The 25,194-nt window shown below is 47.5% G+C and overlaps 1 protein-coding gene across 7 annotated transcripts in view; it reads left to right on the top strand.

Moving 5' to 3' along the window:
- The window catches only part of DAB2IP (DAB2 interacting protein), a 263,142-nt gene that overhangs the window by 46,670 nt on the left and 191,278 nt on the right, over positions 1-25,194 (top strand). The window contains exon 1 of one of the 7 annotated variants that reach the window (XM_090021167.1): positions 17,381-17,981. The exons of 2 other annotated variants lie outside the window; for them this stretch is intronic. In XM_090021167.1, coding sequence (XP_089877293.1) covers positions 17,840-17,981 — 142 coding nt within the window. In that variant the 5' untranslated portion in view covers positions 17,381-17,839. Of the gene's footprint in view, positions 1-17,380; positions 17,982-18,017; positions 18,131-25,194 lie in introns of those variants that run through there. 4 more of the 7 variants (XM_090021169.1, XM_090021171.1, XM_090021165.1 and 1 more) reach the window with 4 other exon arrangements.

Raw genomic sequence — 25,194 nt, 5'->3', positions numbered from 1 at the left:
GGTTTTGAGGTGCAAGTCAGAGATGAGGGGGATTATGTAACCTGCTGGAAAAACTGATATTTTTATTGCTAACAAACTCAAAATTTAAAAAGCTTTTTTTCCCTTCCCCCCAGTTTTTATTGTAAAGGGCCGGGATGGTTCCATGGATGGAAAACTGCTTACCTCTGGCTTTGAGTTTGAAACCACAGGAAACCACCAGATGATGGCTATTTAAAGGCCTTCAAGGAGCACGGTGGTCCTGGTGGACCGGTGCTCACATGGCACGCGCATGGCAGAAATTGGTATACGGGGTACCAGTGCTGGCACTGAGGCCAACATATGACTGTGCCATAGACCCCCAGTCTTGCAGGTGATTCAGCTCTGGCTGGCGCTGAGTGGCAGTGCTTCTGGAGGGATGCTTGTGCTCTACTCATCTAGGCATAAAGTCACCTGGTCTTTGACTCCAGCTCCCTTCGCTGGCGCTAAATGCACAGGGAATAATTAGAATTAGAAAAACCATTTTGCCCTGTTGTCCATGTGCATCCTGTGAGACTACCACGCAGCCCTTGTTAACCTGACCGGTTCTACAAACCACGTGGCAGCCCACAACAATCATAGTCCGGTACCGTGTTAATTCCCTGATTTCTGCAGACCAAGACAAAACTGATGGATGTGACTTTCTAAATGGAAATCTCCTGCCTGAGGGCAAGAAGAACAGAAAGCAGATGGGCCTAAGCAAATTTTGTAAAAGCCAGCAATTGCTCTTACCTCGCTGCTGCCTAAGCTGTGTTTCTGCTGCCAGAAAGAGATGACCCCTAAGCACGAAAGCAATCAGACAATAAAAATTAACCCTGAGTGATCCAGCCATTACTTCAAATTTTAGGTGAGTTTATTTCTCTTCTACTGAGTTAGAAGAAAAATATTAAAAAAAGGGAAGGATTATGATCCAGTAGCACAAAGCGAGAGTGGAGAAGACCAGTTCCAAATGGGGCCTGTAAAAAGGACTTTAGAGCCTGGGAAGCTTGTTAAGGGACACGAGGCATTACAAGAGCCTCTTCCCTCCAGTTTCCTGACCTCCTCAGGGTTGTCTCAAGCATATCCTGTCAGCTCAGAGTACATTGGATTTGCTGAATAAATATGACAGGCAGGGATGTCTTTGGGTGATATATTGGACCAACTGCACAGCTGGGATAGAGTTAGACCAGCTATCAAGAATGTCTTGTATTGGAAAGCTCATCTAACTATATCCAGCTCCGCAATTGGTCCAGTAAAAGAGATCACTGGAAGAAATCCTTGCCTCTTACCTAACTCTTGGATCATTACAACCTCTCTCTGACACTGGATAAATACAGCATAACAATACATTACACATTGAATCATGCCTGACAACCTTTAACGTACATGGACCTGGCTGGGACTATTTTCCTATGTACCTGCAATCTGCTGTGATCTAGTCCTATTTCTCATGCTAAGCGGAGTTGGCTCACTAGCTTCCAGGCTGGGAGACCTCCAAGGAAATCCCTGCTGCTATAGGCAGGTGTTGTTGGCGACTCAGTAGGTGTTTCTCTTCCCAAGCCAATATGAATGATGCTGAAGCAGTGTTCATTCGATGCTGCTGCTTTGCTCCATGTTGTCAGAGTATCTTTAGGGTTCACCCCAGAAGTGGCTGCACTTCACTGATGGGTGAAATGATGTTCTGGAGCTCATGCAAGGCAATCGCCAGGGTTGTCGCTGTGTTGATAGTGCCGAGGCCTAGGATAGCCACTGGGGGGCGAGAACTAACCCAGGCTGAGCCATGCTCTCATCACGTCACCATACCACTCCCCCGTGGTTCACGTGTCTCAGTTAAGCTCAGGTCTCCAGATTGTAGCTGTATTGGTCTAGAGGAAAAAAGGACTCAGGACTCATGATAGAGGTGATATCTTTTTATTAGACCAACCAGTTTTTTGCAAAAAATATTCTTTAATCACAAGCTTTCAGGCACAAAGGGTGCAATCTTCTGTGATCTAGTCATGGATCACAGAAGAAGGGTCATATAGATCACATAGAAGGGTGTTTGTGCCCGAAAGCTTGCAATTAAAGTAATTATTTTTGCAAAAATCTAGTTGGTCTAATAATAAAAGATATCACCTCTACCATGAGTCCTGATTCAATTAAGCTCAGCTTCCAAACCAGCTCAGGGCAGGGGCTTTCTGAAACAGGGAAGTGTTTTGAGACAGCGGTAGTGTAGTAACAGGCTGAATAGATGGTAGAAAACTCCACTGACTTGGTGTGAGGCCTCATTTCATTGCTCTTTGCTGGATTTTCCCCCTTGTAAAATGGGGATAAGAAGATGGTTGTCATGTGCTTTGTACTGCTGGTACATGCTGCTAATACAATCCCAAAACAATTTTTAATCCCTTGGGGAAAGATTCATTTCACTGAATGAATATGTGAGGTCCGCTCTAATCATGGTATTTCAATTCTTGGTCTCTGGAAAATTAAAAAAAAATGTTCCTTATTTTAGCTTCACCTTGGGGAAGAGGCTCTTAGGAAAGAAACCGAGTATAATTATCTGGATTTATTTAGATGCCTTCAGGTCCCAAACGCAAGCACAACTGGAAACCGGGCGATGCGTCTTAGCCAACGTTTCCTGGGCCAGTCGAGCGCCCTGCGCCCGAGCACGCTAACGAGGTAGGAGACGGGACTTTATTATTTAATGAGGACTGGGATATTCCTGCAGGGGGCAGCAGAGTTGTAGAGACGGGTCATGGCAAGAAAAGCACCGCAGGGCTGCCAAGCGGCATCGTCACAGCTGATCCCCCCAAGTCCTGTCTCAGCTTTGAGTGCCTGTCTGCCAAAGCCTGTTTGTTCAGATTTCTCCCGACCGCATCTGGAAGTTCAGACAGGGAGACGAACCATGCGGAGGGCCTGTTGGATGAAAGTGCAGCGCCTGATTTGTTGACGTGGAGCCAGGCTGCTAATGAAGAGAACTGCTGGGAAAGAGCCATGACCATATTGAGACAGCACTTTGAAGGGTTGGGGCGGGGGGGTGTATCCAGGCTGTGCACAGAAGCCGTAAATAAATGAACAGAGAACTAGAGCAAACCTTCCTCTGACCTGGATGGGACCATCAGGAAAGGCCGCTCTTGCTTTAGACGCAAGTGTGCGAACACTGTGGACAGCAGTACCTTTGAGCGCTTCATGCAGGCCACGACTTAGGGGCTGTCTGCCTTGCAAAGTGCTAACATATTTGAGCCTGATGGTAGAGCATCAAATTAGAGGAGACGATGCAGACCGTGGCTTAGTGATCCACATAGATCAGGACCGATGTCAGAGGTTTTGTACAACTTGGTTTCTGTAGTGTTTTGTTCAACCTGCCTACCTTTTCTGAGAGCAATCTGGTTTTCCTGGCAGTGTCATGACCGTTAGGGCTGCGTGCACTGAGCTGGCCTCTTGTTCCTGGTTGGGCTTGGGGCAGGGATTCTGCACGAAATGTTTGGCAGGTTTGTTGGCATTTTAGAGCAAAAGCCACGCGTTGTTTTTGGTTGTAGCTGAATCTGTTTGTCGAGCCTTCACTACAAGAGCAAAGCTAACATGCTGTGTGCTCTGAAGACTCCTCTCCGTGGGGTCAGTCAGGGAAGTGAAGGGGGTTCAAATATAGGCATGAGTCAGTGTAGAAAATTCAGCATTTAAATCCTCTCAGGAGGATTAAACTGCGGAGAACTCCTGAATGAGCCCATCCACATGGGGATTTGACAACTTATGCACACTGACTGTACACCTTGAGCTGATCTGCCTTGACTTCCTCAAGAGTTTGTGTGTAGACAATGCCGGTCTGCTGCTTGAATGTCCAGTTTAACCAGTCTTAAGTACCCAACAGCCATGTTCAAAGTTTCCTTCGGTCCTCTGCTACAGCTTCAGGATGTTCTCAATGTGCAGGGCAGCTTCCTTGATGCTATCCTGTTGTTGCCTTGAAACAAGATTTGGGTCACCTCCTCCCATACAGACCCATCCTCCTCCAGGATGAAAACTCTGGACTCTCACTTCAGTGACTGTGAAGTGCAGTGAAATGGGAAGAAGAAACCCTGGGTTTTCTTTTTCTTTTTTCCCTGAGTGGGACAGAACCCCCTTTCCCCCAAGAGCAGAGCGGCCACTGGATTAACACCTGTGTTCTTGGATGCCTGTATATTTTTGCTGATGAACAAAGCTTTATGACCCCTCCATACCTTCTGGATATGGGTTCCAATCCAATTTAAAACAAAAAATGCAAGAACCAGGGGAGCAGCACCAAGAAGGGGTAAGTCAATCCAAGCTAGAACGAAAACAGAAAGCTTTGATCTCCTGGTGTTTGCTTTGGCAGTGCTTCCAGCTTCAGTCAAAGCATCAGATACCTGGGGAGATAGGGTAAGTATTTTCACATCTAGTTTGGTAGACTGAGATGCAGAGCATTTAAGAGACTTGCCCAAATTCAGTTGTCAAGTGAGTGGCAGCTGGGATTATGGTTCAAATGACTCTGTCCACCAGATCCCACTCCCTCTATCGGGACAGGGGGTTGCACTTTGCCCCTGGAGGTCCCGTTCTGCGATTCTGCATAATCCCGTCCCACGTGCAGTATGAAAGGGGCTTGGAGCACAGGGGAACTCAGTGTGCTTGGAAGGTCTGTGCTCAGCGCTGCTGCAAGCCATCTGCACCTTCCAGCTTGTCGGTGTTTGCCAGGCTGTCTCCTTGTTTAAATGCCATATTACCCAGCTAGCTAAGCTCATGCTTGGGAAGGGCTGCACCTCTGACCCCGCAGAGTGCTGCTAGGAGAAAAAGCACCTTTGTGCAATCAGCTCAATGAGAACTCCTGGAGTCAAATGGGGCTTAGAGGGTCTGGGGTCTGCTGCCTTCTGCTTGGCTCAATAAACATGGCTCTTGCTCTATCCAGGGCTCCCTGAAGGAGGGGGAAGATTTGAAGTGCTGCAAAGTTGATTAATAGCACTCCTTGGTCAGCTGCCAAGAGTAATAAAGTCTGTCTGTGACCCTTCCCTTCCCCTCCATGGGACAGCAGGAGTGTGGCCTCCCCAGTCACTCCCTGCCTCTGCTAACGAGCATCCCCAGTACCAGTGGGCCAGCCTGCTTCCAGGTTTCCTTAGCTGCTGCCCGTGTGGTTTACACCGAAGGTGCTGGGCCTGCCAGACCAATTTGCTTTAGTAATTGGCACCATCCCACGCCCTCTGCACGCTCTGTGTAACCCGCTCCTGTGACTTTCACAACCGATTTTCAGAAGGCAGGCGGGAAGCTTCCAGCCTATGTTTTGCACGCGATGCCCGAGCATCAGCAAGCTTGGTCTTAGACTCCCTCTCAAGCCCTGCTCTTGGTGGCTAGTTGGGACTGAAAATGGGAGAGTGCAAAGTCTGGTCTGGTCAGGCCCTTCTCTGACCCCTTCTCCCATCCTCTGTGCATGAAGTGCCAAACAGTCCAGCTGCTTCAGGCCGAGGTCTCCTTGCGAGTGCTCAGCCTCTTTTCTGTCCATTTAAAGCTGCTGTTGGAAGGCGAGAAGAGACTGCCTTGGGAATTCTTTGACCTTCGGTAGTTCATTTTTATCAGCTTCTGGCTATTTGATGGCCCACATGCAGCATGTTTATCAGTTTCTGGTAACCAGATGCGTGCGTTGCAGAAATCACTGCTACAAGCACCGTTGAGGTCTTATCTCTGCACGGCTGATGACAGGCTCCCTGCAACCGGAGGCAGAATTGCACTGTAAATAGGGGATCCACGTTCCTCCTTCGTCTTGCATGGCTTAGCCAGTCGGGTGTTTATTGACTTTTCCCAAATACCAAGGCTTGCCATCTCCCCTGCCCCTTCTCAGCACTGCCCATTAGGTCACGCTGCTATTCAGGCGCTCCATAAGAGCTTCAGATTTCAGCTCAGAGCAGCACGGAAGAGCCCAACTCTGACTTCCTGCTCCCCTAATCTGGATGCAACTCCCACGGGCAAAGCCCGCCCGAGACACCAGGGTTTTCTCAGCCGCAGCCTGCCTCTCCCTTGGGGGCTCTCCTAGCATGGGCTCCCACCCCCCTCTTGTACACACGCTCTCCGCCAGGCTGCTTATGCTTCCTCACTGTCTTGCACCTCCTTTCTTGGAGCTGAACATGAGTGGGCCTCTGAAAGCAGAGTGTTGCCTTCATTGTCTTCTTTAGCCCAGCAACATAGGAAGCAACAGGCTCTAAGTTTTCTATGTAGTCTCCTCTTAGCTTGGCATGCTGCTTATTTCAATAATAAAGTGTTTCCTTTCATTCTCAAACGGTCGGGCCCCTGCCAGAGAATAATTGTTCGCAGATGACTCATTTTGGCTGCAGGATCAAAAGTGGGGAAAAGTGCTATTTGCACAGTCTTTGAAATGCACGAGATGGGAAGAGATGTTCATGCTTGATATTTGTACCATATGTTGTTTCCAAATTTCATTACAGCATCTTTACATTTCAAAAGGCTCTCCCGTCTTGTCCTGGGGATGATTTAGAAAGGAATAGATGGCCACTCCAGCATGGTGAGCATGCGTGCTACTCCCATGGCGGGGCTGCATGGGTACTCTACTGTGTACAATAATGCGGCGTCAGCTCGTGGGAGAGTGATCTAATAGGTCTCCCTTTCCTCTGATGTGTGCCTGTGAGCAGTGCCTGAAACCCTGCAGCCCCACAGCAGTGATTTTAATCCAAGCCAAGTTAAACTTCTCCTTCTGTGTAGTCACCAGCAGTGTTTTGAAATCCCGAGTCTGGAGCGTTAGCAGGTGCTTTGCACTTTCTTCTCTGCAAGGAAAGATAATGAGTCTACGAGGAACCCTCAGCATGGAGCAGGCCACGATCAAAAAGGCTCGTTCGCTGGCAGCTGTCTGGGCTGAGGCAGGGAGTACCTCGTCTTGCCACAAAGGATGGGGTTTTGCCTCGCAAATACCTGTGCCTGGTAGTTTCAGCAGACTTGGTGGACCATGGGGACTGGCGCCGTGGTTATGTGGCAAACAGACGGTGCCAGGCAGCAGCACCCTCCGTCTCTGCCACGCTGCCTCCTGAACGGCAGCTGTGACTCTACGGGGCTTTGAGTGGGTACAGGACGATGCCTCGCGTCCAACTCTCACCTGCCCACAGCACACCAAGACAGGGTGCACTGCCTGTGGTGTAGGGGACGGCCTGTGTTTGAGGGCACCCCACTGCTGGTTGACCACATAGACATAGCCCATCCCCTCCTTTCATCCTTAAGCTGAGCATGTGGTGTGTCGATGCCTTCGGGTGCAATTCCAGTGCAGCCCCTCAACGGTCACTGGAAGGTGCACCTAGGTCAGCAACTGAGCTTCAGGCAGGCCTCAAAAGAAAATTATTCCATAGGGCAGCCCCTAATCACTGCCAGGTGTCAGGGAGAAACAGACTATTCGGTGAGGGTCCACTAGAGGGAAACTTAAGTCTCGTATGCTCATTACCTTTCCTCCGCAGAGAGCTCCGGCCTCTGTTGGGGACAGGATCTTGAAGTCGGGTTGCAGTGTGACCCGGCAGGAATGTTCCTAAGCTCTGTAATGGTGCAGCTGGCTTGGTAGCCCATCACCTAGCCGGGGAAGCCGTTATATCGCACTACCAGTCCCTTGAGATGCCTTTTTCCCTTAGCAAAAAGACTGCCGGAGCCCCCACCTATACTGTCCAGACAAACTTACCATATAGTCAGCATGCTGCACTCGTTAAGTCTTTCTTTGTTTTCCTTTCCCCTTAGCTGTAATGCCTCCCCCTCGCGCTCTCCACTCTCCCTCGCCCAACTCAGCCATACCATCGCGTATCAAGGACGGAGAGTGACCCCGTGGAACCAGCTTGTATTCATTAGCAGTCTGAACGCATGCGAGCCTCTCTGTGCTCTGTCTGTTCCACTGTTTTAGTTCATCAAGAATAATAGCAAAAGCTCCCATTTTAAATCATTTTAAATTGACAGCGCTTTGCTGAAGGAGTGACCGTACTGTGCTCGTAATGGACAAAATATTCACAAACATTAAACACCAACCACGACGTATTAGCGTATCAGTTCAAATAATGAATTGTACAAGCCAGGCAAAGACCGCGGTCACATCAATGCCCTAGGAGAAGTTTGTCAAGCAGTCATCAGGTGGGTGTCGGCAGAAGTTTGAGCATGTTTGAGCATATGTTCCTATAGGGAGGAGAGGCGTTATTTAGAGTAGCCAGAAAGAGAAAACACTAGGAGAGGAGCAGTGATGAAACCATGCTGAATATGGAGAAGTGGTGAGGCTGTGGGGTAATCACTCCAAGAAAAGGGGTGAGTGGAGTTGCTTGGGGAAGTTCAAACAAAGGGGACATGGCATATAAGACATGCTAGAAGAATTGGTAGTGTAGCTCTCTTCCATCTCTAATTTTAAGACTACTGAGAAGGTCAGCGCAGTGCATGTACAAGAGGTGCTGTGATACAGCTGCGAGGGCACGATCGCTCCAAGAGATCTTGACGACTCCTAGAGAGATCGAGGGAGCAGTTTGGATTTGAGCCTCTTGCCTGCAGAGAAAAAGCAGCAAAGCCCATTGTCGACCTAAGTGCTATGCTGACGCCGAGTGGGAGTGACTGGGTGGCCTATTAGTAGTCTTCTATAACTTTTATTCATATTAATTCCTACTTTATATCTTCTATGAGTTAGTGCCATCACAGATAGTAGGGCTGGGTGGGTCAACCTAGAGTTCGGACTCGCTGGTTTGTGGTGCTGATCCCGAAGAGCTGGCAGCGTGGGGGAGATGTTTATTGTTGCAGCGGAGGTAAAATTCATGCACTTAACAAAATTCACGCCCCTGCGCGGTAAAAACCCTGAGGTTATTTTTCACAGTTTTAGGCAGGCTGTTCACTTTTGCCTTCCACTGAAGTCACACAGTGAAAATAGACTGAGCACTTTCGGTACGCTTTCCTTACACTGTAGCCCTGAGCTTCTGTCTTGGGGTTTCCTCGCTGTGTGGGAAAGGTTTTGATTCAAACAAAACATTTTGCACGGAAATGTAAAAACTGATGCAAACGCTTCCATTTGGTTTTGTAAATTTAAACAGTGCCCAAATTTCAAGTCTGATCCAGTTAATTGGGTGTCCTTTTCAAATGGATGATGATTTCTAGGCACACAGTTGCATAAGACTGCCAGGATTGAAGATTTAAGAGTTTTTTTGGCAAAAGGGATTCTTTAGAAGTGTAATCTGATGCCAAGTAGCAAGTAGTGTACAGCCTGCACACAGCATCCATGTTTGCAGCATAGCTTGCAACTCAGGGCATTTATGTACATGCTCCAGGAGCAGGGAGGGCGCTTTAATTAGAGCAGCTCTGGGGGCACCTAGACATGTAATCACAGTGTGTCAGAGCAGCCTTGCTGCACATGTAGAGGCGCCCTTAGATTGCAGGGAAAGAAAGAAAATCATGTATCACATGAGAAATTCAGTTTGCATTGTGTATATCAGCCAGTGATTTGTTACATAAGTAGAAGATGATTATCGGGCATTTACACGTGAATTGGAAGGATCACATCTATTAATTCATCGGTAGGTTTTTACACACCATAGGTAAACAATTTAATCTTTCATTTCACTTGTCAACCTTGATGTCACTTCCAGCATGATGTTAACAGGAGATGCAGTGTACAAGAAAGCACTGATTCATATTGCCATGTAAATCCCCTGTGTCCTTACTCTATGCTTTAGAAGTATTTCCATATCCAGAATTTGGGCATCCAAGTGGAGCCTTCCATCTCGGCAGCACTAGTTCCTGCAGACTAGGTAAGCATGATTTCTGTGGGAAGTGAATTGTTAAGCTTCCTGAGACCACCTGTGAAACCTTTCTTCTTACCTTGGGTATTTAAAGCTGAATGGATTCGCAGCAGACAAGGGTAGTAATGCCCTGTAGCAACTTGCAGCAAGGTTGATCATTTTTCCTGACCTTTCATCATGCCGCACAGGGAAACCACAATGGTAGGGCTCTCAAAAAAATAGCTGAGAGATTTCTGCTAATAATAACTAATACATTTGTCATACGGAGCCTGAATGCAGGAATTTTATGAAATTGTTCATTCCCTGCAGCAACCTGATAGCAAGGTTAGCACTGAAATACAAAGTAAAAAGTAGTTTTAGGGTGTTGTATTTTTTGTTACATGAATTTCTATAGTGAGGTGAGCACAGAATGCATAATTCTGGTGATAATTAGATTCTTCACCTGGGTTTGGCACAGTTTTTTTATGCTAGGAGTTTGCAGATCGCAAAGTATATAAAAACGTCTAATTCATGTCTGCACAGCACAGGCAGGGATCGGTGTATGCACGTGTTACCGACATCAGCATTGATAGCTGGAGGTACTGGCATTACAGTGGACTTGCCAAGATCCACCTGAATGTCAGAGCTCCCCAGGCATCCTGTCCTTCCCAGCCCCCTTCTCCCCTTGAACCTTCTCTATCTCTCTCTTCTGAATCCTTGCTCTCCCTTCCTAGCTGGGAGATTTTTGTGATCTCGCCGTCACTGCCACAGACTGACTGAAAGCAGAAGTTTGGACCACCACTTTCTGCTTTAGGGTCTGCTCTCTCTGCTCTTAGTCTACTTTGATCCTAACCATCCCTATGCCAAGGAGACTTGTTCCACTGGGAGTAGGATAATGAAGTTGGAGGCATTGCATCCTGTGGGGATGGATGCACTTGTTCAGATTCAGTTGCTGGCACAAGCTGGACTGGTAGGCTACAAACTTTAACTGGTTTAGACTTGAAGATCCAATAAAACCTGAAACTAGGTCCCTTCAACTCCTCTTAACTTTCTCTGTGTCCTTGCAGCTTTAGGTTAGAGACCGCTGGATGAATACACATGCAGATCTGGCAGAGCAGAGTTTCTGAGATCTTCCTCTGATTTTCTTCTTGCTAGCCCCAGGTTCAGTCCCAGCCATCAAGCAACTTGCACTGACTTATTTTCCAGCTGATCCTCCCACATGCATCTGTAGGAATCTATTTGATGGTCAGTCTTAGAAAACCCATTCACCAGCATTTACCTGGACTCCCCTAAAATTGTTTGTAGGAACCCAATAATAAGGAAGAGGCTGGTGAGTGCCTGGAGCCACATGTTTCTGCAAAAAGCAGGTGCTGGGGCCTTTGAGAGCTGTTTAAAAAAAAAGTCTTGTTCAAAATTTCAAAAGAAAAAATCTTCATTTTCCTTGAAAAATTCTCTTTTATTTTATTTTATTTTTTTCATTTTTGGCCATTTTTCAAGTTGTAAATATTCAAACTTTTAAGTTTTTGTTCTGCTTGCAAATAAACCACCTTCTTATGCGGTGACCGGAATAAAAGCCCTGGTTTTATTTGAGCTTCTAGTGAAATTAAATGTTTTTTCCCCAGCAAAATGAAGCTTCCTTGGACGAAGGTTGTCCTGGGCGTTCTGGCAGATGCTAGCCAAAAGGTGGGGAACTTTTCCCCTCTGTTCCTACCTCTTCCTGCTCTTGTAAATGATGTATTTCTGAGCAGCTGGGCTGCAAAAATGATGAAGTCAGTTCTCGCTAGGTAACCAGGCAACTTTCTTCAGAATCTCCTGTGCAAAGAGCGTTCTCAGCATCAGCCTTGTGCACCAGTTTCAGGCCGTGTATATGGTGTTACATACTGCTTGGATGTCTCTGCTAGGAGGAAATCTGTTTGTTTTAGTCTGGCTTGTTAGGTCACCCCTGTAAATAGCACTGTTGGCTCAGCTGGGCTGGGGGAATGAGCAAAAGAGTTTCACTGAACACATTCAAGTTGGCTATAAATTGAGTTCACTGGAAACCTCTTAGGTCTGATTGCAGAGGTCATAGTAGGCTCCTGGTTTAATTTTTTCTTGGTGAAGGAACGAGGAGATACCTGGAACCCATGAGTCAGAGGTTCCCTGTTAATCACTCAGCGGATCACCGTTTTAAAGCTTTGTTTTAATAAAAACATCCCGGTAGAGAACGAATGGACTTAAATGAAGCCCCATAGCAACCACTTGCAGAGACCGTATGGGGCCAGGAAGTTTTGTACCCAAAGCAAATATGGGATTTTCCATTTTCTTCCTCTTTTTTGTAATACAAAAAGTTTTCTTGTGCAGCTGGAGTGTCTGTGTGAATGTGCTTCACACCAGAGGCTCATGTCCCTTTGTTTTGCCTCTCTGTCATTTAAAGCAGTAGCTTGCCTAAGATAGGCGAGATTTCAGATTTCATTTTGACAGTTCTCTACGTGGGAAATAAAAGACCTGATGCAGATCTTCCTTAACCAAGATCTGCATCAGACTCGGCACATGTTTATCAGTTTATGGAGTCAATGGGGTCATACCACACACCTCAGCTAACCTTAAATTTGATGGGTGTCATGAATACACAGGATACAAATGAAGCTATCAGACTTGAACTTCCTATGGTGGTAAATGTCAGTAGAAGTAAAATGTAGCATAAATGACCTGGAGTTTTATTCAGGTGTCTCCCAGCTGGAGTTAGCTATCAACCTGGAAAAGTCTGTATGCTTTAGCTCTGTTGTTCTGCTGGAAAAGAGTCAGGAAGCATGTCCCTACTCCGAGGTCAGTCCCTGTTCCCTGGCAGGCCCCAAGTGTATTGCACTGCTCAGGAAATATCTCCAGTTCAGTTCTCAGGCACTCTGACTCTCCTCGGTGTTACTGTAACCTGCCTGATGGCTGAGTGACGCTTCCCACGTGGCTGCCTGCTGTGGTGTTTGCCATGCAATGCAATTTTTCCCAGCACAGTGAGTAACATATTTCTCCACCCTCGTGTTTACCTACTGCAGCCTCTGTCCTGGGAGTCAGTCTGCTGCCCAGACTGAGCTCCTGCCCTGGGGAGGAAGCTTGTTGCACACAGAAACCTGTAAGCTATGGTCCAAAAAAATTAACTTGCTGGTGGAGAGGCAAGTTGGTTAGTGGTTAGATGAGGCAGCACAAGAAATGGGGATGCCAGCTGCCTTGTGGAGCCTCCTGACTTGCTTTTTCATGCGACTCCCACATTCTTCGACTGTTCAGTCAGCAGAAGCTCTGGGTGGAAAGTGAGGCACTTGAGTGCCTGGCTTTAGGCACTTCAGTGGAAAATGTTGGTTTTAAACCCATCTGGACAGTGGGGTGGTGCATTGTTAAGCCACACTGATGTATGCAAGAACAGCTGTCAGCCCGTATCTGACAGCACCCCTGCTTGTCCAGAGAGGAAGGCTGGCTGAGGCTCTGGACAGCGTCCCCCAAGGTCTGGGCTTTGTTCCCAGCAGGGCCTCCGATTCCCATCGTGACCTGGAGGAAGTCACTGTGTGCTTCACTTCTGAAATGGGGGTGATCCTTAGCTCCCACAAGGTGCCTGTCGTCTTCGTTAGATGGCAAACTCTTTAGGCCAGACCTTTTACTGTGTGTGTGCAGCGCCTAGCGCAATGGGATGTTGATCTTGTGAGATCCCGCAATAACAGCAACAACCATAATAATTAATTATAATACATCTCTGTGGGGAGCAGCTATATAGGAAGAGTCATTTTATTCTTGTAAGATTTCCAAGACTTCTCTTTCATGTTTATGTTCTCAGACCCAAGTCCCTCCTCTTTGCCTTTCTACCCCACTGTTTTTCTTTACTATTTTCCATGCATATAACATAAATAATTACTATTTTCCCCCACTCACATTTCAGTTTTATCAGCATACAGACAGCAAGCATCTATCCTGGGATCTCAGTAGGACAGCCCAGTTATTATAAACATTAAGCACTGCATTTTAGCTCTACATTTGAAATAAAAGTTTATTTCTGACTTCCTTTCTGCACCTCGGTGCAGTTGTGTTGTGCATCTCTGGAACATGCTGCGTTTCACCCCAGAGGGGACTGCATTTGCAAACATTTAAATTTTATATGTATGTATGTGTGTTTGTGTGTGTGTATATATGTATGTGTATATGTGTGTGTGTATATATATATTTGGGGGCTTTGGGGGAAACTTTCCTTTTCAGTGTCATTGGTTCAGCACAGATTGGAAGACTGACCTTGCCCCCTTATGGGTGCTGTCTTCTATCCCAGGCAAAATGATGTAGGCAGTTCTCAGTTCAGTTCCTGGTGAACAGTCCAAAAGAGACTGGACTATCACTGCTGTTAGACTTTTAGGCAAGTAGAGGCGTCACAGTAACTGGGGATATGAAGTGACAGACTGTCATACCCTGGCCTGCTGGGGTCCCTGCAGTCATGACGGAGGCAGCGGCTGTGCACTGTGAATAAAGAATGAGAATGAAGATTGTGAGTCCCCTTCCACAGAAGCAGAGACGGCTACAAGAGGTGATGGTTTTCTTCTGCGGCCCTTTGAGAAAGGATGAAGAGTGATGACGGAAGAGGCTGGGGAATGGGCATGCTGAAGACCAGTGGTTATTTTTCAGGTAGCAAACCATAAATGAAAAAAAAGATTGAGAAAATGGAGTAAAGCTGGAGAGAAGCATCTTCTGTCACCAGAGATGGACGTAACAGCAACTCTGTAGCTGAGACAACCCTCGGGCAAGTGCGCGCTGCTCTTGATGTCAAAGCAAACAAGCCAGCATTCATGCCTCTCTGTCTCCACTGTGGACCGTTGGTGCTGACCCCACACTTCTGCAGCTCCTGTAAGGTTTTAGCAAAGGAATGGACTAAATCCAGCTTAAAGTGGTGTAGAAAGTGCAGCAGGCCTGTGTGACACATGCCATATCCTGCAAGGCAGGACAGCTTCAATCTGCTCTGAACTTAAATAGTGTAAACCCAACCCTCATTGCAGATGACAGAAGGATACTGCTTATTGGTGGCTCTGAAGTGACCTCTGTGTCATCTGTCAACTCTCTATTCAGGGTACTTCTGCTGGCCCTTTGTGAGATCCATGAAGCCTCAGTTCCTCTTTTTTTGGAGGAATGAGTAAGTCACGTTGGCAGGGTTGTGGTAGGAAATCTTGTATGGCCACTACCTAACTGGTTTTGCATAGAGACCATTTTGTACGTAGGCATCTTTCTTTAGGGCTGTTAATCTAGCTACTTTTGCAAGCACCAGATTCATCTGCACAGAAAAGAAATGGTGTTGGGAGGTGGCTTTCAAAATGGGTGTGAGGAAGAAGCATCTCTTGTTTAATTGGAAAGGTCCAAAGCAGCCCAGTTACCTCCCAGGTGGGTCATTTCTTGTTGCCTACTCCTATGAAGCATCCGAACTTTCTGCCGTCAAACAATCATTGAAGTGAGGGAGAGAGACAGAGACAGAGGCAGTCCAGCAAAACTCTAACAAGACTCCCACCTATTTGTGCTCTTACTGTAGGGCTCCCTCCTCTTGTCATTGCACTTTATAGCCCTTCATTAACTCGTCCTGTTTTATGGTCACCTGCATGGCCGTCTCTGAAGGTACCTCTGATGGTAAAAAGGGAAAAAAAAGGGTAAATATAGAACAGATGCTTAAGTGCACTTGAATAAATGCATGATGGCTGCAGACCCATCAGCACACACCTCCTGATCGTTTCCACCTGCTCGCAGAGCACTAAATGTCCATCTCTCACTCCATCCCAGATGGACGGTCGCTGACTGAAGTAGTTCTGATTAAACAAAAGCAGGCTTGGTAACCTCATGTTTCTCAAACCTCTGAATTTGGGTGAACCTTTAAAATTATTTGCTTATGCTTTTGTGTCCATTTGTGTGTTGGGGTTATGGGGAATGGCACTGGGAGAACGAGATGAGATGCTGTTGGGAACGACTGCTCTGAAGGCATTTCTCACTTGGCACAAGCCAGTAGGTCCCATTCAGCCTACAAGGCTGTCCTTCTTAGGAGGTTACCAGCTCACCATCTAGGGCTCAGGGAAATATCTGAACAGTCAGATCTGCCAACTGAAGTCCAGATAGCATGGGATTTTCCTAGTGTATGCATATCACTTCTTGTGAATGGATAACATGAGTTGAGATGAGTCTTAGTTCTTCTGGAAAATGTTTTAAAGTTAATTTATTTGGTCTCTTCTAACCTATTTGAATGGTGAAAAAATTCTCTCCTGGGTAACGTTAAGTGGTTAAAATATAGCAACTGTGGCTCATCCCTCTTTGTCCCAGTTTGCTGCGTGAATTCGGGCAGTGACGGTGCAGCTGGGTAGAAAGCAGGCAGTGGAAAGTCACTCGGTAATCTCTCCCCCTCAGAAAGATGCAATAAGAGTCGTCTGTTGTCCAGCTGTGATCTTGCCTACTTGACCTGAACTTGTCATTGCCATGTTGATTGGTTCATTCCTGCGCTGTCGAAAAGTTAGTACAGAATTCCTCATGCAAGGCCTCAAAACCAGGCCTGGACTTCTGTAATGACTGAGACTTGCTTTTTGTAATGGGCTGGGCTTTCTTAGCAGAGAAATTAAATGTTTCATTTCTCAGTATGTTGATCAGAAGCTCTAAACTATATCAAATCTTAATGCATCCCCTGACCAGCTTGACCTGGGCATCTTGAGATGGGAGTCTGGAGTGTAGTGGTGGCTGGGAGACCCTGCACGGTGGCATTAAAGATGTTCTTTGTTCTCTTGAAGTGAATGTAGCACCAGTCAGAGGTGTTGGATTGGGACTCCTGGAAACCCACAGTTTCTGCTTATTCCCAGAAAAGGTACAGCACAAGCAGCAGCAGGGAAAGCTTTCAGGTTAGCTTACGGGGCAAAGAGGAGGGCTCTGTCTCCAATGCCCTTCTGTCCCTGACCTTCCTAATGACTCTTCCAGCAGATAAATTTGGTACCCAGACCTGGCGAGGTTAGGCCAATGCAGGCTGGCGCTGTGCAAATGCCACACTTGGGCAGCTCATCCCCTGTCAAGTTCTCGTGGTTTTTCATGATCTCGGGATGCCAACGCTGACTCCTCGGCGAGAACGGCTAATGCACCCGCTCCTTGGCTGCCATTCCTCTTCTTTCGGGGTATGTCCATGCCCGTGACCGAGGGCACGTCTTCATCTCTGCTGGATGCTCTGAGAGCCTGGACCAAGGGCTAGATAACTCACTTCTAAGCTCTGCTTTTGAAATGGGAGATGCAGGGAGTACATCTAGTTGATGTGGGGGGGTTTTTCTTCCTCTCTCCATGGTTTGAAACATTAATAGTGCCCATTCAGATGTAATGCTATTGAGCCCTAGGAGCCACAGATGGACTCCCCCGTGCAGTCAGAATCTGAGTGGCAAATAGGCTCCTTTCTTTATCTCGTGTGATGTGCTATAATTCAGTTTCAATGTTGAAAGGAAAAGGGCCTCCAGGGGAGTCTAGAGCTCCGTTCAGTCAAGTTCTAATTAAAGTTTTCCCCTCTCAAGTTTCACTTCATTTTCCGGGGCTTTTGCTTCTTGATGATTAACATGTGTCCCATGGCAAGGAACTCATTACACCCTTCCTCGAGCCCCTCTTTCATAAAGACCTAGGCACCTTTTGTTGCAAACAGAGCTGCCTTAAACTTCATCTTTGCAAAGATCAGCTAGCCAGAGGCACGTGCAAGCATGCTAGCACCCAGGGCTGTGCAGCCTCTTTCTCTTCCCTCCCCCCGCTTCCAGGAAAAATCTGATTTTTCCATTGCAGCTTGATCAGATGTGGCCGTCCCGTGGAGGCAATCCAGTCCAGGATTTTGTCCAGCCTTTTCTTCACTTTTCAAGAGGCCAGGCCAACTCAGGCTTCCTTTTCCAATTCCAACAGGCTTATCTTTTTGGGGGCAGGAGTTGTTAGTACAGTTTATCTTGCTGGCTGCAAGTTTTTTCCCTGCTCAGACAGTGCACTCCATGCCCGGTTTTTGTTGGTAGTGGGTTTTTTTTATTCCTTTTCATTTTATTTTGAATGTCTAAATTGGAGAGTTCCTATTTCCCCCCCTCTTTCCACTCCAATAAACGCTGGAAGTGCTGCCGCTGCGTCAGAGTGGGAGATTGAGCACGCGCGTGCATGTGTCTATGTGTGAAATCAATACAAAAATGTCAGTGAACAGCAGGAAAAGTTCTGGGAGACCATCCTACTACTACCGACTGCTTCGGAGGTCACGACTTCAGAGACAGCGTAGCAGATCCCGGAGCCGGAACAGGCCACTTAGCCGGGGTAATTGCAATCAAACTTCCATCTAATTAAAGTGCTAAGACATGCTTTCTGTTGCTTACCAGCCAGGTCTGCTGCTAGAGGTAATGACTGGTGCAAGTGCCCATAGGCGTACCTGCACGCTGCAGAGCTGACAGTGATGTCTGGGAAAGGTGAGTTGCCTGGGCAATGTTGTGGGCAAGTAATGGAGGTAACAATAAGGCCGTGGGTTTAGGAGTCAGGACTCGGAGGTTTTATTCCCTACATTGACATCAAGTCCTTTCCACTCCCTGTCCCTCCGCTCCTTTACCTGTAAAATGAAGGTAACTGTGCCTTCCTAGCTCCCTGGGATGTTTGAGATCTAATTGATGTTTTTAATCACTTTGAGCTTGGTGAATAAGCTATGCGATCTGAATGCAAAGCCCTTATTAGAATGTGTTCTTCTTTCCGCACGGAGCGTCTCCAGGGGCCTCGAAGCAGCGTGCCTCTGAACATGCAATCTCCCAAAGACTCTGAGGACTCAGTCTCCTAAGTCGCAGTGAAAGCTCCCAGGATTTATGTCCCAAAGTCACCTGGGCGCTTTAGCAAATCTCACTCTAAAAGAATATGCTTTTCCTCGGTAGCGGGACCTGGGTCCAGAGAGTGATGCGTCTTTGGGATGTACTCAGCCAAGCGGTCCATTCATTCTACTGCCGCGCTTTTAAAAAAATAAACTGCTCTGGCTTTCTCTTCCAATGTGGCATAAATCTTTACTGCTGCTTGTGCCTAAAGTTAAAGCACTGAAAGAAGTGACCTGTGCTGTCGCTGAGTCATGTTGTTGTTGAAATGTCTTTCCATGAGGCAGAGGAGGGGGGCTGTGCATGACTTCTTCTGTGCCAGGTCAGGCATATTTAAAAGGTCTCAGGCTTCTCGGTGGGCATTACTCAAAGCCGTTCCTTAAAAGGGATTTTTGTTGTTGCTGTATGAAAAGAAGTTTGTAACTGACCCCAAACTCCAAGGCCAAATTCTGCTGGTGTTAAAAATGGTTTTACGCTGATCTTGCCGGAGTCAAGTCAGATTCACAGCAGTGAAGGCGAGTGCAGAATTTGGCCCCGAAGTTTTTGCTTGGTCACTATCTCCTTCCATCTGGTTCTTCTCTTGGAAGAATTCGTTCAGTGTTTTGAATCATTATTCGGGAAACTATAAGGAAACTAGCTCAGTTTTTCCCCTAAGTAGACGGCGTGTTCCTTTCCACGGTTGATTCCTGTTTTGTCTGGCAGGGAGCAGTGCTTGTTTGTAGACTCGTTCGCACGTACCAGTTCCTTTTCCCCGCTTTATTTATAAATCATTCACAACCAAAATGTTTCACCGCCATTTCAGTTACTGGGACAGACGAGATGCATTCGCTGCCATAAATAGCCCACCATGGACTAACCAGCACCATTTGCGTCGAATGCAGGCTGAAATATTTAGGGAGATGCTAGGCAGATTGGGAGATACTAGGGAGATGCAGGCAGATTGGTTTGAAATCTGCCCTAGTGCTGATTAGAAACCAGATCTGAACTGACTAAAACCTTTGGCTGCTGATCAGGAAATAACAGATAACTTTTCCTCCTCCATGTTTCTGGTTTTATGCAGGGTGCCACTGGGGTTCGTGGCTTTAACTGGTGCCATCTTAATAATTCATCGCACTTTTGTAGCTCTTCACATCTCTAGATCTTGGAGTGCTTTGCAAAGGTGGGTAAGAAATCCTTCTTGACTCATCCGTTTACGAGATGCAGAAACAGAGGCCTGGAGGTGAGAAGTGACTACGATTAAAATGCAGAAGGTTCAGCCTAGAGAGGCTAGTAGTGGCAGTACTGGAGAACCACGAGACAGACCTTTCTTGAGATGTCTGGCCTAACTGGAAGGCTAATGAGCAAACAACCTCAAGAAGGTGGGAGCTGTAGTCTGGCTAAGGAGTGCACACAAGTAAGGATGAGGCGCTGAGGTTTGTATGCTCATCTGGCCTGAATTTGGAAGCTATGTGGGCTCAGGCAGCATTAACCAGTGCGAACTGGCACAGCTCTAGCATGGGGGGGTTTGTTTTCAGAGATGGTGAATCGGTTGCCTTTGAGGCCCCATTGATAAGCTGAAGGCCGCTTGGTGAGGTTGCGCTTGGCCCCTGTTCTCTGATCTACCCACGTTCCCGAAGATCTCTCGGAAGGACTCACGGGTGGCGGTGACGTTTCGTAAAGCATGGACGAGCCGCGCTTGAACATTATCGAGTGAAGCACTTCACAGTAGCGCCAAACCTAGCCTTGAGCTGCAGCGACAGAGAGTATCTCAGACTCACGGGTATCCACCCCCACAAGGGAAGGTATCCTCAGGTGGTATGAGGCTATTACAGACTCATAAATCCTGTAGAGCTATCCTGCAAGATTGAGCTAGGATCTGTTCAGCCAGCAATGGGTGCGCTGTGCAGGATGCTGGAGCTTTACTAACCACATCATCCAAGGATTTGGCTGCAGCCCCGTTTAATGCAGCAAGAGGGATTTGCCAGCAGCTGGATCCAGCGGTTGCACCCAGACCTGGGGTCCTTTAGTCTGCTTTTGAACAGAGGGCTGCGGTGGGGAGGTCAACTAGCTATTGCACATTCCCTGCTGGCACCTCCCTCCCTCCTGCCCTGCCTGAGTCACTGGCCATTGTCCCTGCTGCACCCTCCCGGGTGGCAGAGCCCTGCAGCTGCAGCAGCACAGGTGCCACCACCTGCTGCCAGCTTAGCCCCTTCCCACAGGGCAGGGATGCATCTGCCTGCTGTGTGTGACCAGGCCCTGGTCAGCCCCCAGACCTGAGAGCGTTTGAAGGAAGAAAAAGTGCCGATGAGAAGTTTGTGTTTGATTCCTGCTCCCCCCCCACCCCGTGGCCAGCTCCCGATGGCTCCGGGCTCCACACGTGTGCCTGGCAGCCGGGAAGCAGCCCTGCTCGGCTGTGGAGTCCAAGCTGCCCGACTGGCTTGTAACATGTCCTGAGGCAGCAGCTGGGGCTTGCACGGTTGAGGGAAGTGGCCAGGCGTGCTTCCTTTCCTGAGCAAGCGCTGGAGCAGTGGCCCTCACCCTTTTTAGACTTGAGGCACCCCTTGTTAGACTCGAGGGCCCCCCCTTGGAAAATGCCAGCTCTTAGTTTCCACGTGTTTTTTGAATGCAGAAAAGGTAAGAGAGTCATTCTTCTGTTGCAAAGACTGCAGCAGGGCAGAATGTTTTTAACACTATGGGCTCCTTTCTGGGTTCATCTTGTGCATCACATTTGCATGCCTAGCGGTGCCAGCATTGCACGGCACCCTTGAAAGGATCTCGAGGCACCCTGGCTGAGAAGCACTGCACCGGAGGAGCAGAAGATGGCTGCTTGTTGCCGCTCCAGAGGAGGATGATTTGAGGCAGCAGGAGGGAGAATCTCCTCCATGCCTTTCACTGGACCGGGGCAGCTGTTTGTCATGGCAGCCAGCTTCCATGCAGCCATGCCAGGGATAATATGTGGGAACAGGTGCTGTCTTGCAGCTTCCTGCAGGGAGGAGGCCTGGAATGACTTCAGCAAACTGTGCCGAGCTCAGAGGTAATATCCTTCCCCTGGACGTGGGGAAGGGCAGCACCCTCGCCATGGGTATGAAGGTCATGGAGGGACAGAATCTGCCTGGTGGCTGGGGCAGGGGGGGAGGCATTGGTGGTGGGGTTTTAAGCAGTGGAGAATTCAATTCAGAGCTTAGGAAATATTTTCCGGTATGCAATGGCCCTGCTAGGCTGTAAAGGAATCTCCCAAAGGAGGCTGAGGGGGCACAGGCAGGGAGCGGGCCCGCCAGGTTGCACTAGCGAGGCATGCTGCAGGTTGGCATCCATTGCACTTGCGCTCTCACCGCCTGCACTGTACTCAAACCTGTGCGTTTTGAGTGCCCATTAAATCAAGGAGCCAGGTTCCCCCTGTTGTTAATCTGTGTTTGAATAATGATGATGCCTGAAATCTCCTGGTTATGCATACCACAGGGGCTCTGGGCAAGCTGAATAGATAGCAGTTAGATTAGAAAAAAAAATACCCTGTGTAATGTCCTTTTCTTTCTTTGGACCATCTGTTCTGCTCAAAGATGTGTGCAAATATGTGAAGAATCATGGTTATAATAATGATTGCTACCAGGTGAGGCAACTAATGGTACTGGAAGGTTCTTGGGGGCTCGGGAAGGGGAAGAAAAACTCCCTATAAAAGCAGCACCTGCTCGTCGCCTGCAGCTCTTTGGCCTCTGGCTTGCTCCTAAGCATCTCTGCTTTTACTTAATTAGGAGCGTAGAGTAAGAGCAGGTGTTGGCCAGCAAGGGTTCTGCAAGTTCACCATCTCCTCCTAGAGACTTTAGCACCGTAGCGCTGTTCCTAGCTCCCTGAGTCTGAGATGAAGCTTGCATCTAATTTAGGGATTCACCCACTTAGTTACCGACAAAGACTACAGTGCATCCACCCCCACATCGCAGCAATCACCCTCGAAGCGCAGGATGAATTTCTGGAACGTTTACAACAAACTGGTTAATTATTGCCTGGCTTACATACATTCAAGAAGTCATCCTTAAATCCTGGCCGGAGCATTTGTTGTCCTAAATGACTTTTAATAACAAAATAATACCAAAGCGTCAAGCTTCCTGGATAGCTAAAACAAGCTGGCATGTTGCACACGTTTCTCTAACAAAGTTTCTACTTCCACCTAAGATAACGAGTAGCGTTGGGGACTGAGAGTTCTGCCCTCTTTTCAAATGGTCGCCATCTCCCATTTATTTCTCAGTAGAACTTAAGTTATAACTTGCCTGAGCACAATTATGGCTTCATTTCCATTCATGACCCTTGCAGATGGTGCCCATTGTGGACTTGAAGTGTCTCTGAGGAAATTTGGCTTGCAGCAGCCTCTGCTCAGCCTGGACGTTCAGAGGCAAGACTTTTCCCAGGAATATAACAAAGGAAGGCCGGGGGGTAGTCTGAGTTGAGTGAGGTTACAGAGGTGCTCGAAGCCCGTGTGAGGAGCACCTCTGGCTGCGAGACCGTTCCCTGGCAGAAGGTTATACAAAACCGTTAAGTCGAGTTAAGTAAGAAAAGTAAACATGAATGGGTCAAGGCTCCCCGCTAGGCATACGCAGCTAGATATGCAAACATGCAGCACGATAACGTGTCTGATTTGTACATCGACTGACAATATTTGCATGCCATCACAGGGGGGTGTGCGTGGAAACCACCCTCGTCTCGTGGTAAATGCACATACACATTAAGCGTGGAATTGCACGCACATTTTTGGGCACATCATTTCACACTTTGACTTGTGAAATACTGGTTGTAAAATAGCAGAAGCTGAATAAAAACTGCAGTTTTAGCAGCACGTTGGCTTTTATCATGGTAGTGTAGCTAGCTGTGTGTCTTGGTTAATCAGTTACCAAGGCCTTGCACTGTTCTCGTTAGAGGTTGTCATCGCGAGGCTTTTACACCGTATAAATATATCCGCCACTTCTCTGGTACTGACACCATATCTGACTGGTATTAAACCATTCAGAGTATGCATCACGGTGACAAAAGTTTGTGGTTATGGTGAGGAAAACTGTGGAAAGCAGCTGATGGCATGACATGCAACGGGTTTCCCGAAATCACCCATTATGGAAGGTAAGAGCAAAGCCTGGAGGATCGCTGTTCTAATATAATGAGGGCCAGCTTCTGATTTTAAGAGGCCTAATGAATAGAGTGATGTTGGTGTAACACAGAAATGATGAATTGAGGAGTATCCATTTCAATCAGCCGCTCTTGGAAGGCATCCATAATATATAGAAATGTGCCTGCAAAGATGCGAAAGCACTTCGTAAATGTTTGTTAGTTCAGCCTCCCACGCAGCTGTGCAGTATCTAATAATTAGAGATCAGCAACATTTTTGGCTGAAAATTTTTCAAGAAAAAAATGTACGTTCAGGGAAAGCAAAAAGATTGCCAGCTTGCTTGTGTTGGGGAGGCAGGAAAAGAAAGCTGAAAAAGTTGGACCCTTTTGTTTCAGTGTTTTAAAAATGAAACATTTTGATTCTCCTGTTCAAAGAAGGCTTTTTGAAATTCCCCTCGATTTTATTTAAAAAATAAGCTGCATTATTTAAATAGTGCTGGGAGTGCAAGCAGCATCGTGTTTTGAATAAACAAGCAGTTTGCTCAATTCAGACTTAGTATTTTTCCTCAACTTTTTAGCTCGCTAAAATAAATATAAAAAATTCGGTCAGTGTTTTTTCAGACTTTCCACCACGGCTGCCAGCGTGCCAAAAGGGACCAGTTATTTGCACAGTGCTAATCATAATCATTATAGTCCTAGCTATTCTGTAGAGCTCTTACTCACTGGGTCTCAAAGTGCCTCACAGAAGAAGTCAGTCTCATTATGCCCGTTTTATAAATGGGGAAACTGAGGCATCGGCAGGTGCTGAGATGACTTGGAAGCACCAGGCAGCCCAGTGCCGGAGCTGCTGTTCAGATCCACGTCTCCTGAGTGCTCGTCCTGTTCTCTGCCCATTGGTCAGTACTGCCTGTTTGACAGCGGGCCAGCTGAGACAAGAATATAGGTGAGTCCACTAAAGCAGTGAGAGACCCAGGCATGAAGAAATGAAGTGATTTGCCAAAAGCACCTAGTGACTAAACTCTTGATTTTGGATTAGACCCGAGACGTTCTTTATCCTAGTCTCCGTCTCTGGCCTCTCTGATTCTTGCCTTCTTGTCTTCCCTTCCTGCTTCCCGGCAGCAGAGGTAACATAGAGGAGGAATGGACCTGCTTAGACTGGAAGATGGGCTGAGAGGATCGTTGTTAAATGTCCTGAGACAGGCAGGGCCTTAAAATAGAAACAGAAATGCAGAAATGCTGCTTCTTTCTGGCTCGGGGAGAACAGCAGTCTAACAGTGTGTGCCTGGTGTGCTGGGAAACACGTAAAGATTTCCTCTTGCTTGCTTTCATCCCATTCCTCCTAGAAGATGCCCCTGACTTGATTACCTGAGGGCATCTCCCCATGGATTGCTAGCCCTTCAGCAGTCACTGTTAGCAGATCCCCTCTCTTGAGATGCTTTCTGTACTTCATGGAAAGTATGGGAAGCAAATACTTGCTGGGGTGATCTGACCTCAACTGACTTCCTGCCCCTTGTCAGGGGGCTGGACCCAATGATCTCATGAGGTTCCTTCCAGCCCTCATGTCTATGAAATGTGCATCTAGTTCTCCATCGTCCTCATCCGCCGACCTGCAC

The sequence above is a fragment of the Crocodylus siamensis genome, chromosome 11 (genome assembly GCF_052110815.1).
Source record: "Crocodylus siamensis isolate JL-2025a chromosome 11, ASM5211081v1, whole genome shotgun sequence".
Taxonomy (NCBI): Eukaryota; Metazoa; Chordata; order Crocodylia; family Crocodylidae; genus Crocodylus; species Crocodylus siamensis.
The sequence above is the reverse complement of the archived record's forward strand: the minus strand, read 5'-3'. Positions and strand labels throughout refer to the sequence as shown.